We start from the raw sequence: 15,757 nt of genomic DNA, 5'->3' as shown, positions 1-15,757 counted from the left end.
TTTTATACAGCGCACTATTCACTTAACATTTCTGCATATCAATACAGATTTCCTCTTCGTTTGCAAGCAATCTGGAGAGTACTGTCCATCAGAGGGTATTAGGTCATCTCCATCTTCAAGGTGAAGTCCTTTCTCGTGTAATTTTTAACCTGTCTTCTGATTTAAAATAAACTGATTTTGATAACTTCATTTATCTACTTACTAGCCGTGGTGTTAAAAGAGTGCAATTTCCAATCAGAATACTGCGGATGGACACACCCTGATGACATGCCGAAAAAGTGGAAATTAACCGGTGCTAAACCCTTCGTTAACTATCCAGGTTAGTTGAAAGCAGAGAGCGAAATCTCAGAGCTATACATAGGTACTGATCATAATCACTTCGTTTGACAGGGGTGTTAATTTGGCAAAAATGCACAAATCTGAAGAATATTGAAGGGATAGGTCTTTTCCAGGGCTAGATGCTTCATTTGCCTGTCTTTCGTGCCCCATGAGTATGAGTGTTAGGCTCTGGCTGCTGTGCTATTTCAGCTGTCTTAAAAATCAGTTTTGTTTCTTTAACACTCTCCCGGCGAGACAATGAACATTTAAACTTCCCAGGCACACTTTCTCGGGTCCCTCCAGTTTTGGCTCCCTGAAAACGCGATGCGTTACTGCAACTGTATAAGATTCCTTTTTACAATACAGGTAGCTTTGCCTTTGTTGATGGGCCTTACAAAGCACAATTGGACAGTCCTTTATTGCCATGGCAACCGTTCCATAAATCTGTGGGCTTATGTCTGCGTTTCAATTACCTCATGCCCGCTAAGTCGAAGCCGACTCTCAAGGTTTACCTAAGGGACACAAGTGAAGAGAATCTGGTGTTAATATGGAATTTGACCGGAAACCACGGTGAAAAATGGTCAGAAGCTCAGGTTGCTTGGCCAGGAGCCGGAGGAACTCAGGTTAGAACTGAGAAATGGGGACGAAATGAACTCACGTCTCATCATTCAATCGAAGCTTGATTTTTTTTTTCTGGGGTTTATTCTTTTAGATCATTTTTAAAGGAGAAGGCGTTCTTGAAGACGAAATTAACGTTGCATTTGATGACGTCATTATAACCACTGAGAATTGTTTACTACGACCCTACTTTGCTCAGCCAGGTGATCCTGTTTTCATTAAAAGTAAAAGATAGCTTACAACTAAATTAATAACGTTTTCATTGTGAATTCGTCAAGTACATTCTGTTATTTTCCTTTGTTACCTGTGGTTATACAAGCCAATGAAGTAAATGGCATTCAATGTCAAGACGTTTGAAAGAAATAACAGCTAATTAAATACTTGATTAGTCTGAATGCATCTTTTTTGAATGAATAGCTATTGTTTCAAGCTAATGACCGCAGCTACACAATCTTAGACATTACGAAAAGACATCCAGCTGAATGTTAACCACTAAAATGGCTGATGTATGTTGAAACTTTATACTAACTTCTGTGCCTATGTTCAGTTGCTCTCAGCAAACATTCCCCCGGCTTTCCCATCAAATCTAATTTGTTCCATAAGTGATTCTTAAATTTTCCGGTTGCGTTAGGTTTCAAATGTAGCGAAGATCGGTTTACCTGTAAGAACGGCGAATGTGTCAAGAAGAATTTGCTGTGTGATGGCGACTTTGCCTGCAAGGATCATTCAGATGAAGAGAATTGTGAGTGTCCTTCCAGTATGTTCGCCTGTAAAGGAGGAGGATGTCTCCTAGCAACGGCAGTGTGTGACGGTTACGAGGACTGTTCTGGCGGAGATGATGAAAGCAGCTGTCGTGAGTTAACTGTTAGGTGTATTTAGTCAAATGATCTTGAAGCAGATGATATCTTTATGGTCTATAAAATGCCGACTGTTAAGGACCCTAGACTTATCTCCAATTAGTGAAACAGCAGTTGCCCAGACTATTACGCTCAAGCGGGCCAATTAAGCAGTTAGTCTCCAACGAAATAGCAATTTTCTAGATTATCGTCGTCTGGTAGTTACTAAAATGCGCCGATGATAATTTTTTTTGGCAGGAAATCCATGTCCCTCCAGCCATCAGTGCCTTGATGGATCGTGCATTCCCTGGTCAGACACTTGTAGTCAAACACCCTTCTGCAAGGATGGAACTAACACACCATCTATATGCGGTAAGCAAGATCAGAGTGTTAAGCAAGATCAGAGTGTGAATCAAGCGTAAAAAGAAGGGTAGCAGTTGGGTAACCGTGTCTGCTGGAAAAAATGATGGTCTGCTTGTTGTTTGCTTGTTTTGGATAGAATGAAAAATCGTAGTCGGGTGGTCCTCCGCATGTTTTACAGGATTTCCTGTATATAGATTCCCCAGGGGTTTCCCTTATCAGAGGAGATTTATATGTAATTTCAGTTAGATTTCCTTATGAAGAGAGCCAGTCACTAGTGCTGATCCTCTTAATTGTGTAATTAACAAAAGTTTGCAAGTCAGACTTTTACGTAGCTGTGGTTTTCACGTGGCATTTCATCTTTCTGGTTTCCAGGTTCTACCAGGTGTAATCTTAACGATTTGGCGTGTACCTCCAAAAATTCCACTGGACAAAAGAGATGCAGATCTTTCAGAGGTAGAACGACTTCAGTGTTTCTTCTATACTAAGTTTGTTGTGGTTAATTGCAGACCTAATCAGCTATTCTAATCAGACGACTCTTTTTCTTACTAACTCGTAGAGGAATAACTAAAAACTACTGCTTTTTAAGCGAAGCAGATGGTCCAAACATGCACAAAGTGTTCTCTAAAGTGGAAATCAGTAAATTTATTTGTTTCTCAATGGTAAATTCAATTTATTCGCCAGAATCAACTTATCTTAAGAACTTGTTTATTTCATTTTGTCCATTCTTTTGAATCACATGGCATTTCTTTAGCTATGATAATTTTTCTATGATTGTGTTTTTTTGCCTGTTTGTTTTCTTTCCTGTTTTTAAGTAAATAAGTTTCTATTGGTCCTTTCAGGTAACTGTAACTTTCAAACGGGCCACTGTGGACTAAAGCCTGACAAGAATGCCACTTTCCAATGGACCGTGGGCACTGGTCAGACACAAACAGAAAGAACTGGGCCGAGTTACGATCACACTTCGTTCAGCAAGGATGGTAAGGCAGCCTTTGCGCAGAAATCACTTCAGTGAGGAAAGAACCAACAATGGGCTAAGCAGAAATAAAGGCTCCAAATGAATTCAATTCTATCAAAAAAATTGATAACGGTTATGACTGAACAAAGCAGTTTTAAAGTAATCTAGGACTACAATGCTTTTGCTGATATCGTACTGGGATCGATCAGGAAAACTCGTGACATTCTATTAACCAATCAGATGCATGACTAAAACCACACACGATTTGGTTACCTGCGCTTAAGGCAGCATGCTTGTCTCACCTCGAGTTCTCATTAGAACTTAAGGGTATTTTCCTTCGCTTTAATTGGCTGTTAAAATCCCTTTGAGATTGCTTTTACGACAAGTAATCGGAGAGCGCTCTAAAACCCAGCCATTTCGCTCACTAGGGTCAGAATTCAGATCACGAAAAGGGCAAAAAAACAATAGGCGCGCAATATCTTTTTTTGCAGGTTTTTATATCTATATTGAAGCTTCTCGAAGAAACTTTGGAGACGAGGCGAGATTGCTTAGCGACTGGATGAAACCTAATGAGACAGTCTGCGTTAAGTTCTGGTATCACATGCATGGGTCGGACATTGGTAATCTGAGTATTTACCTCAAAACTAACCAATCAGAAACCCTTGTTTGGATGGTTTCGGGAGATCAAGGAAACCGTTGGCGATATGGTCAGACGGCTTTGAATAGCACCCTTTGGTTTAAAGTAAGTATTCAATTTTCCGATAATTATGCAGCGAAGAGGCTTGAAACTATATAATATATTAACACGATTCAGTCATATAAGAGGACGTTAAAATCATCTAAAAATGCGTAATCCACAGTGCATTCTCCCGCAGGAGCTGCTGGCCGGACGAAATTCTCGCTCTTTCATTGTAGATGTTTTCAATTTCAGCTCCTTTTTAAAATATTTTGTTTTATAAGTGCGTTTAAAAGAGTGCATTGCATTTTCATTTACTTAATCGCATATTTTCCAAAAGTACAAGGTTAAAATCTGAAGTATTTCGCAAAGTAATGAAAAATACGCATTTAAGCTTTGTAAAGGCCAATTTTTGTTGATATCAGGATTGCTATTTTCAGTTTGTACTGGAAGGAGCAGTTGGTAGTGGAAGTAAAGGGGATATTGCAGTGGATGATTTTACGGTGGTGGACGGAGCATGTGAAAAAATCTTCAAACAAAGTAGGTATATTTAATTTTAAGGTGATTGAAAGCGATCTAAACAGAAATAAAGTCTTCAAGACAAGTTAACACGAATTACCACGATTTCTCGCTATTTTCCCGTCCGGCATCGTCCGTAATAGGAAAATTAAGAAGCACAAATTGCATCTATAACCTATTGCTTTTTATGCTTCGTCTCCAGCGAGTCCAGACTGCTATTTTGAAGAGAGTGGGTGCGATTGGTACGTTCATGATGGAGGGGTTCTGAATACTCATTTGGCGGGAATGGGAAAGCGAGGTAAGCTGTTTGATCGTCAGTTGACAGTAACATAGTGATGCTTTATGACCGATAACGGTCGTTTGCTTTCCCTTTTCCCATAATTGCCGTAGAAAATACAGAAATTTTAAAATATGTCTTAAAAACTATGTAATAACCTTCAGCAAGTTTCAAAATGGCACCGTCCAGGAACGCACTTTTTGGCATATTTGAAAACGATTTTTCCTAAGTTGGGATATCCTTTGGAATCTTAAAATGCAGTCCCCACTATGATTTCACGTATACTTTTTAATGTCGGCGACAAAATCATATGGTATCCAGAGCAGATCACTCCTTAACACGACGCGTATTTTTTGTCAGTAGGATACGCCTCTCTACCAGTTGGAGCATCAGAACTGCCATGTTTTCTCTCGTCTCCCATCATCAACAGCATTGCTTATGAATGGAAGTGCCTTCGTTTCTGGCACAACGCTTCGTTAACTGTGTTATTGAAAAACACAAACACGAACAAAACTCAACATCATTTCCATGCAGATGAGGCGACCAATATGTGGTGTTACGCACAGCTTCCAATACCAGTCAATTCAACTCAAATTCAGGTAGTTAATACTCTCATTCGCAGCGTTTTGTTAAGTCTCGCCATGCAACGTGAAGCTCGTGAAGAAACGCGTTGTTTACCCTTCTAACAACAGGTGTAACGTGAGAGAGCGCCTTACAAGTCTAGACCACACAAAGGCCGCGAAGGAGAAAAACTCTTAACGTGGTTACGATTTAATGATGTCGTGGTGTCTTCTATGACGGTGTTCTTAGACGGTGTTCCTAGAAGTAGAGTGGGTTAGACTTAAACATTCCTTTTTCCCATAAAACCTATCTTCTCGTGGTTGTACATGCCTGAGCTTATCATGGTTGCCTTTTTATAACCTACCATAGATTCATTCTGTTGGTGTCTGCAAATTCACTCATGGACCATTTCTGGCCATTGCTAATGTTTCTTTCACCAAAGAACCCTGCAAACTGATTCCTTGGAGTGCTGTTAAAGGTAAGGGTTACGCTAGAGGTTACGTATTCATAGAAAACTGCACTTCGTGTACTGTCACGTTCTTTTTTACGTTGCAGGCACTTGCTGTGCCCATTAACCTCACACTCCTACGACTAACTAATCAAAGTGACGCTATGGTAAACTCGTGGATATGCTGTGCAAAATTATGAATAAAATGAATGTAATTGTGCTAAAAGCCAATGATCCTATTCTTCCAATTGAAGAAACATATTAAAGCCGTCAATCCCCTAATAAGAGTTAAATTTTCAAGAAATGAGCGTCATTCATTAAGGGGAATGAATATTTAGATTTTAGAGTTAGATGGCGAAAGGAGGAAGGGCATAATGTTTTAGGAACATTTGGCACGCCCAAAGCTACATTAAAATAGAGAAACTGAATCGATTTTCTTTTTTTCACCCCCAAACTCGCCTCTAACCGTAGGTAAAACAGCTAAGGACGCGGAAAGTATAGGCTACGGTTTATCCTATCCTGTTCTAACTATTTTACCAATAGCTACATTACTTTTTAATCCCTAACAACCATTAGATTGTCAAAAGCCTCTTGGCATGGAGAATGGAGCTATCTCCAAAAAACAAATCACTGCTTCATCACAATGGGATGCTCACCACGCCCCTTCTCAGGGCAGGTTACATTTTAAACAATCAGGCGTTAAACAGGGATCTTGGTCAGCCAGCGTAAACGACGATAACCAATGGCTTCAAGTGGCTCTGGGAATTCGGTACATGAAGGTCACGGCTGTAGCAACGCAAGGACGGAATGCATATCCTGAGTGGGTAACGAAGTACAAGCTGCAGTATAGCGGGGATGGAATAAGCTTCCAGTATTACAAGGAACCAAAAGATATTGAAGACAAGGTGAGTTGGACTTCACACATCAAAATCATATTACTGTTGTTTTTCTCATCCAAAATAAAAAAATAAATAAATAAATAAACATTTGGCTGAGGTTAGTATCCTTTGGTTTGATTATGTTTGGTGGGGTCGGCTCAGCTCGGGCTGAGTCGATTGGAGTCGCGTCGTATCGGGTCAGGCTGCGTCGCATAAAATCGAGTCGGGGCGGTGCGAGATTGGGAGGGACAGGGTAGAGCAAGTCGACTCGGTTCAGCCTATCTTTTTTGGCCGAGTTTGATTTGATTAAGTTCGGTTCGGAACAGTTCAGGGCGGAGCGGGGCGAGGCTGGTCAGCTTGGCTCGGTTTCGTTGGGTGTTGTTGGATTCGGTTCAGTTCAGTTGAATTTTGCTGTGTTCAGTTTTGTTCTGTTCGTCTCGTTTCGGTAAGGTTTGATCCTGTTCATTTGCTTCGACTCCGTTTTCATTTACATAAGTTAAGGAGGGTAATATGATTTTGAAGTGAGATAGACAAAATTTCCTTTGATCATTTCTACTACTATCTTTTCATGAAGGAATTTGATGGAAATACAAATATGGACACTGTTGTTTTTCATGAAGTTAAACCACCTATCATAGCACGTTTCATCCGCTTTCGACCAATAGCTTGGAAAGATCACATCTCCATGAGAGTGGAGTTGTATGGCTGTAAAGGTAATGTATCTGTTTCACGAATCCACACTGTCTGATATTACACCTTCCAGCGCCTAAAATAATCGTTTTTCTTTGTCTTTGGAAATATAGCGCATCAGAAAAACGCTCTCTTCTTCTTTATACCCTGATTCCCTTGCCTGTATATGAGTCTTTATGCGTTGACAACAAAATAATTTGGTCATAGTGGTACCAGAAGAAGTAATAGCAATAGTAGTAGCGGTAGCAGTAACAGTAGCAGTGGTAGTAGCAGTAGTAGTAGCATTGACAGTGGTTGTGGACTGGGAGTGGCACTAGTAGTAGCAGCAGCAGTGGCAGTAGCAGTAGCAGTAACAGTAGCAATGACGGTGGCAGTGGCTTTGGCAGTGGCACTGCCGTGTAGCCTCTTTCTATTCTCCAGCAAAACCTTGAGGGAACCTTCTCTCTTTTAACAAGTAACTCCCAAAATGTTTCAAATGTATTTCTCAGTAGATCTCGTATAAAAAAATTGGCTTACCAGGTGGTCTGATTTTTTTTATCATTTTCCAAAGGGTCTACAGTCACTTCGCATTTTCCGCGGCTGCCATCTTGAATAGCGCGCAGTGAGCTTTAAGCTGATGACGTGTAATGGTTTCTTGGTACTCCTGATGATACTTTATTGCTGTCTCTTGTAGAAAAATTTTATTGAATATGTCGCAGATCTTCATCATCACTTGGGGCCATAGGCATCATGAAGTGTTCGATCGGCGGTCGTCATTTTCAGAATTTTTAATCTGGCGCTTCTCTATATTCTTTATCTTCTACCTCGCTTTCCTGTCTCTCTTCGCATGAAGAATGCTCCGGCTCTTACAAATGGGGAAGAACAGTGACACATTCTCTAAAGTTTTCTTTAAACGACAGCAATTTAGCATCAACATGAGTGAAAAACTACACCTTCAGTGCATTGCGCACTATTTTAAATGGAAGATATTATAGATGGCGGCCGCGGGAAATTCAAAGTTGCTGTGATACCCTTCTTTGGAAAACGATAAAAAAAAGTCAGACCGCTTGGTAAGGCAACCTCTTTATGCTAGATCTATTCAGAGGTACATTTGGAACATTTCCAGAGTTATTTGTTAAAACAGGGGAGGTTCCCTTTAAAAAACACGCGCATTTTTCTAAGGAGAGCCATTGAAAATAACCTGATAGGAAAGCAGGCTTATGTGGAAGGCTTTTATCAGTCATGGTTCAGTTGGTCCATTATTGATTCAATTAGATGGCAGCCAATGTGACATATCGCAAGACTGGTGCGGATGGAAAAGTATCCATGGCTGGAAGAGTCTCAAGAACAAAGAGTTTGACTATAACCATCAGAACGACAGTGGTAATACTGCCAATCACGAACAGGGCGGAGTTAGCGACTATGTTCACTCCGCTGATTTTGGTGGGTAAAATTTTTAATGTATGACTTAAAAGATTACATTACTCTCACACTTCCATGACTTTCTTCTATATCTAAACTGGAAGTTAAAAACTATCTTTTCTAAAAAATCCTCAACTACAATTGTAATGCGCTGCCAAGTCGTTTAACACGGGGATTTCCAAAGACGAACCCAATCCCCAAATATGAAACCCGAGGGCCTAAACTGCTCTGTCACTTGATTTCCTTATTATCAGTGAGTTTGACCGTAAGATTTACAGCGATATAGTCAATTGGAAGCATATGATCTTATTAGTTTATATGTTTCTGAATTCTGTTGTACTCGGCGAATACAACTACAGTTGAACCTCGTAAGTGACCATCCGAAATGTCAAGTCTAGGTTCCTTATCTCGAGTAATTTTCATATGGTGACCGGACCCTTTCTGGCCAACGCTTATGGAAAACTATAGGAATAACTCTTAGCGGCGTGTTCAAGCAAAAAAAGCAAATAACTTAGGATCTATGGTGATTATTTTGTATCTACAGCGCGTTTGGGACAATTCTCGTGAAAAAAACTTGGTTCGTTTGTTATTCCAGTGGTGCTGTCCAAATTTCTCCAGGAACGGAACACAAGCAAAAATTCACGTGGTAAAGCCATTTCGGGAAGCACTTCCGGGGACTCTACTTGAACGACATATGTTGATCTCCTACCCGAGGTTGAGCATCTCTAAAAGAGGCCGATTAAGAGAGGTGGTCGCTTACGAGAGTTCCCATTTATTGTGATCTGACTTGGAAACTTTTGGTATTTTGAAAAAGTGATCTCTAAAGAGAGGTGTTTATAACGAGAGGCAGTCGCAAAGGGAGGTCCGACTCTAATTTTGTTTCAGCGCGCAAGCTTTTTAGGACAGTCAGGAAAATGTTTACTCGTAATCCTCACTGCTTCCCCTCTGAAATGAAAATTTATCAAATGGAGGCTAAAAATGGATCTGCCTCGTCATTGCATCCTCTATCAAAGTTTCAGCTGCATATGGTTTGCTATATAATTGATAGAAAATTTTTGTGTTAACATTACAGGAATTTTCGATCCAGGAAACTACGAGATTCATCTTCCTGATATTGATCTTGGCTATGTGTCGTTCTCAGAAAGTTTATCTCTCCACAAGGGTTTTACGCTCTGCTTTTGGTTAAAGACCTCTCATGATGGTTTTTTCATCGAATATAAAGTCGCCAAGGAACGAGGCGGGTCGCTGCAACTAGGATGCTACGTCAGCAACGACATCTTTGTAATACAGATGAATAACAGGAGGAGGTAGGAGACAAAATATTGAATTCATTCATCGTTGCCTTAGTAGGCGCATAAAAAGGGAATTTAAGCAAACTGCATACGCATAAGCAAGGTCAACAAGGACGAGACAGGACCAAACTAAAAGTTTGACGAGCCGAAGTATAGCTCTGCGAGCAGTATTAAAAACTATTTGCATCTCGTGGCCATTCTCTACAGAATAACAACGTGATACCGCCAATTTTTCACGAGTCAGAAAAGTGGAACACCGAAAGCAAATAAATCAAGTTTTTATTCTATTCTTTAATGCAGTCAGCGCTGCCATTTGCTCAAATTCAACCCAATTCATATCTTAGCTTCTCTTTTCGTTGACACCATCACTGAGACTGCTTAAGATTCCTAATTTTTCGAGAACCAGTTTGTGTAAGAGGGTGTAAAGGAGAAGTAACAATTTCCAATGATAATACCTCCTGGAATACACTTACTACTGTAACTTAGTGAGTGGCCACATGCCACCATATGGATGAATGGATGGATTGGATGAATAGATGAAATTGAATGCCTGATTATCATTATATTTTATTATAGCAAAATACCGATGGGCGTAGCAGATGACATGTGGCACCACGTGTGTGTATTGTGGAGTAAGAGGCTCATGCAGGTGTTCAAAGACGGCGAGAGAAGATTTGGTTCATTTGAATTCCATTTAACGCCGAACGAAGGTACTCTTTGTAGGGAAACTATTTACATTTTGCTCTATGGCTTCAGCAAAAGTGTTATCTTTTATGCGTCTGGTTGATTTTGCTTTGTATTTTTCCACTGCTACTTCCTAAGACCATCTTTAACTTATCGTGATAGATGGTTGACTTTAAACGAGAACGCCGATGTAGAAGTAACTTCTGCGATCAGAAAATTTAAGTGTAGTAACAAAATTGCTTTTGTCTCTTAACCTTTTGCGCACAGGGGAAGGAACCATGACCATTGGTTTCAGAAATTCCAGCGAAAATGCGTCAATTGCTTTGGGTGTATTGAGTGGTTTCAATCTGTGGGGTCACCCAATGTCAGTCGAGGAGATACTGCGCATGTCATTTGGATGTGACAGCGAAGATGGTGACGCGAAGGTCTGGACAACAGTCAGAAAAGGGTTGCAGAAAGAAGTAGAAGTGAAGTGGTTTCGAACCTGCAGCGATAGAGGAGGCAAGTTCATAGTCACGAGAATTTGATTTCAATCGGTCCTTCATTTATTGCTCTACAGTTTGATTATAAAAAGACCCTTTTGGCTAGTTTAAGGAAGTTTTGAAACTGAGCAGCGAAACCACAAGGAGAAACGAGTGAAAAAAATTGTACTTTATCACCTTGCAAATCCAACTCTCGTTTTGCCGTTTTCCCGGTTACACCAAACGCCTGACGTAGAGAGTTTACGCTTAGTTCTTATTGGATGGTCTTCCTTAAAAACAAATAGCCGCAGAATTTGCCCAACAAGATTCCAGTCCTTTGGCTACAGTAAAAAATCTCTACAAAACATTTATCGCGTGTGTGAATGTTCGTCTAAAGTGTGATACATGCTCATCCATTAAGAATGTCCTCCTTCTCCTTTAACAAACATGTACACATTACGCAAATTTATCTTAGTGGCTTCATCATCCAAAAAAATTTGGTTATTAATCCATGTCGGGAAGGCCTTTAGCTCTACAGCTGATTGAGAGAAATTAGTGAAGGGAAGAAATCTGGAACCATGCTCCACTCTGAACCAGGAACCGCTGCATCAATGTCGTAATTTAATTAACTTTTTTCTTAATTTTTTTGTTGTGTTGGTTCGCTCAAAACGTTGTTAAATGTTCCTTGTTCCTTGATAACTTCTCGATAGATTTTACGATGATATTCTGTAAATAAAATGCTTTCAATTTTATTTCTGATCCAGGTGGACGACTTATAGTGGATACCAACGTCACCCGCTTTACCCAGTTGGCTGTTCTCATGAGCCCGCTATACAATAGATCACATGACTGGCATAGTGAGTGCCTAAAGTTTCGTTACATGTTGCGGGGACCTGGAAAGAAGACACTTACAATTTACCAGAAGACAAAAACCTACCGTGCAATTCCAATCTGGATTTCAGGAAGCAATACAGGCAAGAACTGGCTTTACGGACAAGTGCCTTTGAATTCTCTATCTGAGTTTCAGGTATACGTCTCGGGATATTATGTTAGGAGCATGTTCTGCTCGGAAAGGATAAAGTATTCTCAGGTTTTAAGCACAGAAAAGTATGAGAAACACTTAACCAGTTGCCCATCACCCACAGCTTTCCATTGTATTTTGCTTTGAATGAACCTTTCTAGCAGAACGACATTTCTCCCCGAAGAAAATTTCCGTAGCGTGGCGTAAAGTTCTTTGTTCATGGACTTTTTTCCATTTCTAAGTCCACTTTTTGGAGTTTTTCGCGGATGACGAGTCACAGTGACCGACCATAAACATGATTTTCTTTTATTATATATTTTTCTTCCTTTTTTGCTATTGTCTGATGCAATAAACAGGTGCTAATAGAAGGTAAAACAGAGACAAGGGAAGACTTGATAGCATTGACGGGACTTTACATTGAGGAGGAAAACCTTTGCCAACACAAACCCTCGTCAGCTAAACAAGGTAAAATTTTTAGTAGATTCATTCATTAAGTTTACTACACGTCAGTCACATTGTGGGGAGAACTTTTGGGAAAGGATGAAAATGGACAAAGTGCCACTTTCCGTCCTTGCCTTGCCGACTTTTTAGAGAAAAAAACCCTACGGAGGCTGTGTTCGGCCAGAAAATAGATTAACAAGGCAAAGCAAAGAGCAAAGAGAGAGAAGTAAAAGCGTAGCAGAGTGTTGATCTGCTTACCTCCCTCCATGGTTTTCTGGGTTCGATTCCCAACCCAAGCATCACAGATGGATTGAATTTAACGTTGGTGCTATTCTTCGCTTCGCACGTTTAAAAAAAAATATGCCCAATTGTTTCTTAAATATGAGGGGTACTTTCAAGAATAGTCTTATTGGTCGCAATAGTTACATTTGTTGCCTTTTTTTAAGGAATATAAAAACTCTATTCGTTCTCATCAACTTATATTTCTTTTATCTTCTTTCAGCCTGTAACGAAAGATTAACCAACAAAACGGGATATTTCTTTTCTCCTTCATATCCGGGACATTCTCTTGATGACATCTTTTGCAGATGGCTCATAACCGTTCCACCACGTCATATAATACGCTTCAAGTTCCAAGAATTCCGACTCAGGGATCACCCTTCGTGTGATAAATGTTTTGTGGAGGTTTCTGATGGTAGCGAAAGAACTCGACCATCTTTAGGAAAATTCTGCGGCTATTTGTTCTCCCCATGTGGCTTTTGTGGTTGCATCGCTTTATCGCCTTCGAACTATCTTTTTGCTTGTCGTAGGGGATTTTCCTTTTTTGTAAGAAATGATCGGGTGATAAGTAAAGACAGTTTTCGGCAATGGCTAATTGTGTATCCGAAGGCGGAGTTGGGAGCTTGTGAAAGCCATTTCTAAGCCATCAATGTGTTTTCCCCGATGCAATTGGTCAATGATCTCATTAATTCTTTCCTAACTCTTTCCTGTTTTTTTACTATCGGTGCCTTGAGAGGTTTGACGTGAACTCTGTTGTTGAGTTGTACTTTGGCCTCTTTTGTTTTTAACTATCTTATTCATGATGACTGTTGTTGTGTCGCTTCGGTGAGGTTAAAACAGAGTTTGTTTGAACTCTTTTAGAGCCGTGACCTCATTGCGTTAAAAAAGTATGTTAGATGCAGTTTGCAAGGCATATGGTATTTCGTTGACTGGACTGGACTGGACTGGACTGGACTGGACTGGACTGGACTGGACTAGACTGGGCTGGACTTGTAAAACGCGGACTAGTAAAACGCTGACTAGTAAAACGCGGACTTAACAACAACAACAACAACAACATAAAAAACAATTTCATACTTAATGGCGATCCAATTTAGTGAGTGACAATCCCTGTTTGACCTTTAAGCTACCTATGGGTTTGACTTGCGCCAGATACAAACGAATTTTTAAGTTTAGGCTAAGAAATAATTTTATTCAGCACCAGTTCAAAATCCTAAAATGCACTTTCGTCGTAAATTTCACGGCAGAAACGCAGGAATTCGATGAGTAAAAGTCGCATTAAATCTCCTTGTGTCTAGGTAGAAAGAGTCTCATTGACTTCAGCTTTTCGGGGGAAGAAAAACCGATTTACACACGTCATTACAGAAAACAAACAAGCAGACTGACAACCCCAAAACACATATTTGCATTCACTTACAATTTGACTTTCCGTGACATCTCAAAACAGAACAGAGGTAAATCTTCGAAGATTATTTGTCGTTGGAAATAAAAAATACTTTCTGTAATATCTCTAATTGTTTTTCTTTTTACGAGAAAATCGTCGCATGATCATTTAACTCGTGTGTGTTTGTCATACCAGTACTTCTGTTTCTTCAAAAGCGTATGCTTCTTTCTTCTTCAATTGACAGGTGTCAGATCGTGACAGTTACTTATAAAAAAATGTTTCAAAATTTGCTCGGAAGCCTTTCAATTACCTTTAGAAATAAAAGTGTTTCGGTGAAAGCTTTCTCACTCGCTATCAAATTGTTAAGTTCAAAGAGGATTATCCTGTAATGAAACTCGTAATTGTAGCCCTAATTCATTCGGGTTCTTTTGGCAATTATTTAAGGAGACGCGAGCCGACAATTTTCGTTTTCTAACGCAACTGAGTCAAGACAATTTTACTCAGGGGGGTCGCATTATAGTTAATTTTTAATTTCACTGGATTTCGGAAAACCTAAAACCAAATTTTTTTAACGGGAAAACAAAAATGAAATTGACAACATTAATTAGGATCGCATTTCAACCGGGTTAAAATGGAAACGTCAATCACGCAGGCAATCGCACAACCAGCAAAAATAAACATTCCCCGAACTAACCATGCGGCGAAACAGAACACTTTGCATGGCGATTATAGTCCTGTTGTTTTCAGCTATTCAACAACAACAAAATCAAATGCTTGCTTTTGTTTTGCTAATGGAGAGATGGAGAAATTGAGAAATGGAGAAATTTCCCGCTCTTTTTGGTTTTTATCCAGTTTTCACACGCACGCACAAATGACAACTTTGTCCGCAACGGACGCAGGTCCTTTAGTTTAAAAAAAATTGGCAAAATCGGTCTGCTCCACCCAAGCATATCGCCGTCTTTGATGATTTTTAGAATTTTGAAACTTTTTGGAAACCGCAAAAATTGGGTCGCAATAGAAAATGCTTGTGTTGACAGAGTTTAATCCCTAGAGTAAACAATTCGGTCGTAATGCGACGCCGGCCTTAAAGAATCCGAGATGCTACACAAATCTCTGAACAGTTCAGAAATATACGAACAGTTCAGAAGTTCCCAGTACGGACCGACCAATGCTGGAGAATAACAGTTTTATCTTTTTCTAACACATAAAAAAATGATTCCTAAAAGAGTCCGAATAATTTAGGGCTACAATTACGAGTTTAATTACAGGAAAATCCTCCTTGAACTTCACAATTTGATGCGAGTGAGTTGTAAAGAAAACAAGCGTTATTCAAATTAAAGAGAATGCTTTCACCGAAACATTTTTATTTGTGAAACATTTTTTTGATAAACAACTGTCACGATGTGACACCTGTCAATTGAAGAGGAAAGAAGCATACGCTTTTGAAGAAACAGCAGTACTGGTATGACAAACATACACGAGTTAAATGATCATGCGACGATTTTCTCGTATAAAGAAAAACAATTAGAGATCTTACGGAAAGTATTTTTTAATTTCCAACGACGATTAATCCTCGAAGATTTACCTCAGTTCCGTTTTAAAATGTCAAGGTAAGTCAAATTGTAAGTGAATGCAAATATGTGTTTTGGAGTTGT

General features: G+C 39.7%; 1 protein-coding gene across 1 annotated transcript in view; it reads left to right on the top strand.

Annotated features, from left to right (window-relative positions):
* The window catches only part of LOC111344971 (MAM and LDL-receptor class A domain-containing protein 1-like), a 47,287-nt gene extending 31,772 nt beyond the window's left edge, over positions 1–15,515 (top strand). Inside the window, exons 32-53 of the mRNA XM_088756414.1 lie at positions 48–120; positions 206–319; positions 685–941; positions 1,031–1,139; positions 1,568–1,789; positions 2,031–2,144; positions 2,508–2,588; positions 2,975–3,112; positions 3,582–3,832; positions 4,207–4,306; positions 4,488–4,583; positions 4,923–5,161; positions 5,493–5,601; positions 6,148–6,476; positions 7,024–7,162; positions 8,394–8,561; positions 9,613–9,847; positions 10,409–10,542; positions 10,784–11,017; positions 11,742–12,004; positions 12,355–12,463; positions 12,942–15,515. Coding sequence (XP_088612540.1) covers positions 48–120; positions 206–319; positions 685–941; positions 1,031–1,139; positions 1,568–1,789; positions 2,031–2,144; positions 2,508–2,588; positions 2,975–3,112; positions 3,582–3,832; positions 4,207–4,306; positions 4,488–4,583; positions 4,923–5,161; positions 5,493–5,601; positions 6,148–6,476; positions 7,024–7,162; positions 8,394–8,561; positions 9,613–9,847; positions 10,409–10,542; positions 10,784–11,017; positions 11,742–12,004; positions 12,355–12,463; positions 12,942–13,360 — 3,933 coding nt within the window. The 3' untranslated portion in view covers positions 13,361–15,515. The remainder of the gene's footprint in view (positions 1–47; positions 121–205; positions 320–684; positions 942–1,030; positions 1,140–1,567; positions 1,790–2,030; positions 2,145–2,507; positions 2,589–2,974; positions 3,113–3,581; positions 3,833–4,206; positions 4,307–4,487; positions 4,584–4,922; positions 5,162–5,492; positions 5,602–6,147; positions 6,477–7,023; positions 7,163–8,393; positions 8,562–9,612; positions 9,848–10,408; positions 10,543–10,783; positions 11,018–11,741; positions 12,005–12,354; positions 12,464–12,941) is intronic.
* The last annotated feature ends 242 nt before the right edge of the window (positions 15,516–15,757 follow it).

Source organism: Stylophora pistillata, chromosome 4 (assembly GCF_964205215.1).
Source record: "Stylophora pistillata chromosome 4, jaStyPist1.2, whole genome shotgun sequence".
Classification (NCBI taxonomy): Eukaryota; Metazoa; Cnidaria; class Anthozoa; order Scleractinia; family Pocilloporidae; genus Stylophora; species Stylophora pistillata.
Note: the sequence above shows the minus strand (reverse complement) of the source record. Positions and strands in the feature narration are given on the sequence as shown.